We start from the raw sequence: 4,839 nt of genomic DNA, 5'->3' as shown, positions 1-4,839 counted from the left end.
GGGGCCGTTGCACCACGCCGGTGCCCTTTTCAACCTGGTAGAAGACACAGCAGGTGCACACACACAAAATGTTTGCTGTAACAACACAGCCTAATAACTTTGCCTCGAACACACACACACGAGATGCTGCCCATCTCGTGTGTGTGTGCCTGTGAGATGTACGAGATAAGCATCCAGGAGATCATCACAGATTAGCTGCATCAAGCCTCAGCCGGGCTGGCGATGGTGGTGACCTGCAGGGGCGTGGCCTGGCATGCGCGTTCTCATTAGCGGAGCAGGGCGTGTCCGGCTCCTGGGCGTTACGTCAAGAACTTGACTCCCTTTGTCGCCGCCGTTTCATGGAAATCTCCATTCAGCCGGAGTGTTTGGTTTGGATCAAGACTTGAGCTCGGTCTATAAAGCAGAGTGATCGGCGTGAGAGTTTGCTGACAGCACTAATTATGGATATTAACAATGTGATACTTTTGTTGATCCCTGTGGAGAAAGTATTGGCCTCGCCCACGGGGGCGGGGCAGGGCAGGGCAAAGCAGCACTTTTGCTAAACAACACTTGGGAGTGTGCTGTTAAATGGAACCTTTTAACCCCCAATGCGTTGCACACTGTACCTAGAGGAAAAGAAGGCACAACTCACACCTGCAAAACATGAAATGGGACATATTATGAGAAACCTTTTCAGTGCTTGTGCACAAACGTTTGGATATCTGGAGTGACTACCAGCCCAAAAACTCAAATAAGACAACCCAGTCTTTTTTTTTTTGTGGGCTGCCTAGATCAGAAAAACACGTGATTCATCAAGCCATTCAGATTTGGCTCATCTTCCCTTTGTCAAATGCAGGCTCATTAGAATAAACTGCCCCCCATCTGAGTTCACACAAAGGTGTTAAGGGGCACCATATTTCCCTCACAAGTCAATCAGAACAGACTTGGCATTTTAGGGAGGGCTTAGAGAGATAGGTGTTAAAACAAAGAGACACTTTCACAGACAGTGGTGTTGAAATGCACAAAGAGGGAATATATGTGCAATTTCCTCGAAAAATCATTGGCTTTTCTTAGAAACAGATGTGCTGACTGACTGACCCAGAGACATATACGGCATCTCTGTCACTCCTCCGCAGTCCAAATATGGTCTCTTCCGTTCACTGGTTGCAGAATATCAATATGGCAACGGACAAAATGCCGAACTCAAGGCTTCAAAGTCGCAGTCAAAATCATGGGTGACGTCACGACGACAACGACTTCTTATATGCAGTCTATGCCTTTTGCTCGTCGCCATCTTGGTTCCTGCAACCAGACTTTTAAGTTGGTCTGGTGAACATGTTAGCAAGTTATTTACAAATACTGCAGTGACGGAGCAACATTATCAAGTTTCTGGCCAACTGGTGAATGTACAAAGTTTAATATTCAGTCTCTTTTTGGACTCCACCAACTCTTGAGGGGATAATCTGGCTCTTTAGCCGCTAAATTCTCCACTGTCTTCACCAGCTGGCCGCTAACTGTGTCTGTCTGCCATTTGGTGCTGGAGCATTAGCGTACAGTAGCGCTTTTACAAAAAAAAACAAAAAAACAGCTGCAGCGTTTAACAGCGCGAATGAAAGTGTGAACAAAAAGTTGCAGCTCGTAACAACCAAAACAACGAGCCTAGAAAAACTGCAGTCTGGTGAAAACCTGTTTTTTGTCACCATGAGCGTCTTGTTACACATTACATGCAGTCCTTTAATCTATTGTTAATATAAGCATTAATAAGCTTTTTGCTTGTATACCAAGTGTAAAAATGCAAAACTATAAAGAAAAGTATAGAATCGGGACACAGCAGGATGGGAATTAGTCAACAGGACGGTTTTTGTTGAGAGATAAACTCTTGAAGCAACTTTTTGGAATTTTTTCTATTTGTGAATGTCACTAATATTTCAAAGCACAGAAAACTGTACTGTAATGTTCTTCATCACGGCTATTTTTGTTAATTATGATCATGCACTCACACAGAAACACCCTGACATATAGGCGGCTTCACCCTGACCAGCTGCTTGATAATTGGATGTACTCGCATGTCCTCAAACACGTTTAGGAATGTGAAGAGAACAAGCTCTGTGTAATCATATCCTGTTACTCTGAGCCCGACTTCGAGGAATCGCAGTCTTCCAAATAACTAAACAAAAGGTCACCATTACCTGGAAAAACTAGCCCATTTAACACACCATCAGAGCCTTGTTCCTCGACTAGAGGAGGAGTTCCTCGACACAAATGCATGTCTGTGCTTTAAATACTGTGTATGGTATATTTCACATACGCTTGAAACCTCAAATCAAATCAGGCATGTTTGGACGCGAGGTGGTACGATCTACACCGTCATCAAAAAACACACACACACACAGGTTGACAGAACACGGAAGTGCTGAAAGGATATGAAATGTATTTTAAGGTACAGGATGACAATAATAGCATCAATCAATTAAAAACACAATACATGTGCAAGACAGAGTCATGAGTAAAAGCTTAATATCTTTACAGTGTAAATCAACAGATTTGTCAGTGAATGGCACAACGCACACATTTAGACAGGGACACACCAGGCTGCCCCTTGGGGTCCAAGGAATTCAGTGTGTTGAATACAGTAAATGACTCGTAGCTGACAGATCGCCTCAACAGCGGAGGTTTCCCCGTTTGAAGCTTCACAGAAGTGTGTTTTGAAGGGATTGAAATCAATTGATGTGTAAAAGTCTGTACTTCCCCTCACCGGGGGGGCGGCCCAGCTACTGTTTTTTTTGCTGAAACGGCATCCGTTTCCCTTTCGCCGCAGACGGGTCGACGTGTGTTCAAAGAGCAAAAAGATGGGAAGTGAAATGGACTGTTTGTTGTGTTACTTTTCCTGCGCGCAACCGTGACTAAAGCTGAAAACGTACTGGATCAGGATACGCAACCGAGGAAGAACATAAATACGGAGGAGAAATCAAAAAACGGTTCACCTTTGACCTCTGAATATGAGCACCACCGTCCAAGATTTGATATACTTTAGCTTATGTCTATTCAACTTATATAATAGAAAAAAAAAAACACTGTCATGATGTTTATTTCTTCACCCGTCCCCTTCATCTCACTTTGTTGCCACACTGCTTTTTCTTTGGAAACATCTTTGTTTTACTTATGTGTAGTCGCGATCAGAAACGTGTTGTTTCAGGCTCTGAATCTTTGTTCAAGCTTGTTTTATAATAATAATAATAATAATAATGACATTCTTTGGCTGCGTTAGCCTTGTTGCATCCGACACAGGAGCATAAAACACACGAGACAGACGTTTAGAGACGCGGACAGACATACAGGAGCAAACAGTAGAGGCCCAGTGGGACAGTGCTACCTTTGGTGGTTGTTGTTGTTCGAATCACATGTTCATTTGTATTTGTTAGACAGCGGGAAGTGGGCACTTTGGGATAAAACACTCAAGGGTGCCATCCTTTATTTTTCTTTGCTTTAGGTCCAGTTTACAGTTCTTATTAACATTCTGGAGCCGGGGAGAGGACAAAGGTCGAGGTAGGGAGTCATCTTAACGTCTCTCACGAGAGTCTCCTCCTGGGTCTCCCACGACCGTCTCCTCCTCCGCTCGACCTTAACCATTTGGGAAATTATTGGGGTGCGGTTATGAGCCTTCTGGGAGAACCAAAGGGTGGAGAAGGGAGTCTGCAGTCCTGATAGCCAGCCCCTCGCTGTCTTCCGTCTTTGCGCTTCGTCCAGGGGGTGGCGGGAGCGCACGTCCGTCGGGGGCTGCGTGTATGCCGAGGCCGGTGAGGAGGTCCCGGAGGCGTGCGACGGTGCTCGCTAGCTGCTCCTTCTCCCCCTCCAGCGCGGAAACCTGCTCCCTCAGCTGGCCCTCCGACTGGGCCAGGGCATCCACTCGGCTCTCCAGGCTGCAGACGCGAGCGTGTGACACCTGGGGGGAGCGAGTGATAGTTGACATGGAGGTAAAGGAGGAGATAACTCGGTTCTATTTGTGTGTGTCTGCGTTTACCTGCAGCTCCTCGAGCAGGTCGAGGTTCTGCTGCCGGAGGCTCTGATTGGTCCTCTCCAGCTGCGCGGCTCGCTGCTGTTGGGTGAGGGTCGGGGGCGTGTCCAGCAGCTCGTCCTGCAGGACGTGGTACTCCACCTCGTAGGCCTGGAGCTGCTTGGACATGTCCATCTGACACACCTGATGAACACAGGATTTTGAAGATTTGTAAACGCTCTCTGACATGTATCCTTCTAGAATGAGCATTCAGAAACAGAAAAACATTTTGTTTCATAAGCGTATGCGATCCAAGAGAACATCTGGGCTCATCTGAATCTACAGTGAACCCCAGCGGCTCATAAACTCTTTCTTTCCTATAAAATAATGAACATGTATCTATTGGAAGAAAATGGCTGTGCTCCCAAACACTAACATGTAGTTAGATTACTTAATTAACAGAATATTAAAAAAAAAACTACCTTTTGGCGACCCTCATGAAGCAGCTTAAATTTAGGATAGAATCTACATATTCATTTTCTCTTCCAAATAAGTTTGGCTGACCCGTCGCTGCGTTCTAACTCGTCTGTGTGCATTTCTTTCCCCGTCTCCACACGTCACCGTGCACTCACATCTCAGCAAACTCATTGTAACAAGACTGATAGGAAGTTATGAAGCTTGCGTTTCATTTGGTGTCACAAATTACAGTTGCATAACAGAAAACAAACAATGGAGGCCGTTTTGCATACGCGGCTCCAAACATCCTGTGAGTACACTCCCTGTGTGTTATTTTTGTGGTAAAAACTGTGAGTCGCACCCCAGTTAACATATTAGACAACCTGGATAAGTGGCACTGGGGGGGGGGG

At 45.6% G+C, this 4,839-nt stretch overlaps 1 protein-coding gene across 5 annotated transcripts in view; it reads right to left on the bottom strand.

Annotated features, from left to right (window-relative positions):
• Positions 1-2,373: 2,373 nt before the first annotated feature.
• The window catches only part of tbc1d1 (TBC1 (tre-2/USP6, BUB2, cdc16) domain family, member 1), a 62,729-nt gene continuing 60,263 nt past the window's right edge, over positions 2,374-4,839 (bottom strand). For all 5 annotated transcript variants that reach the window (XM_031876280.1, XM_031876279.1, XM_031876281.1 and 2 more), the window contains 2 exons: positions 4,001-4,177; positions 2,374-3,922 (listed from right to left, as the gene is read on the bottom strand). In XM_031876280.1, coding sequence (XP_031732140.1) covers positions 3,632-3,922; positions 4,001-4,177 — 468 coding nt within the window. In that variant the 3' untranslated portion in view covers positions 2,374-3,631. The remainder of the gene's footprint in view (positions 3,923-4,000; positions 4,178-4,839) is intronic.

Source organism: Anarrhichthys ocellatus, unplaced genomic scaffold (assembly GCF_004355925.1).
Source record: "Anarrhichthys ocellatus isolate YVR2014 unplaced genomic scaffold, GSC_Weel_1.0 scaffold107, whole genome shotgun sequence".
In the NCBI taxonomy this organism is placed as follows: domain Eukaryota; kingdom Metazoa; phylum Chordata; class Actinopteri; order Perciformes; family Anarhichadidae; genus Anarrhichthys; species Anarrhichthys ocellatus.
The sequence above is the reverse complement of the archived record's forward strand: the minus strand, read 5'-3'. Positions and strand labels throughout refer to the sequence as shown.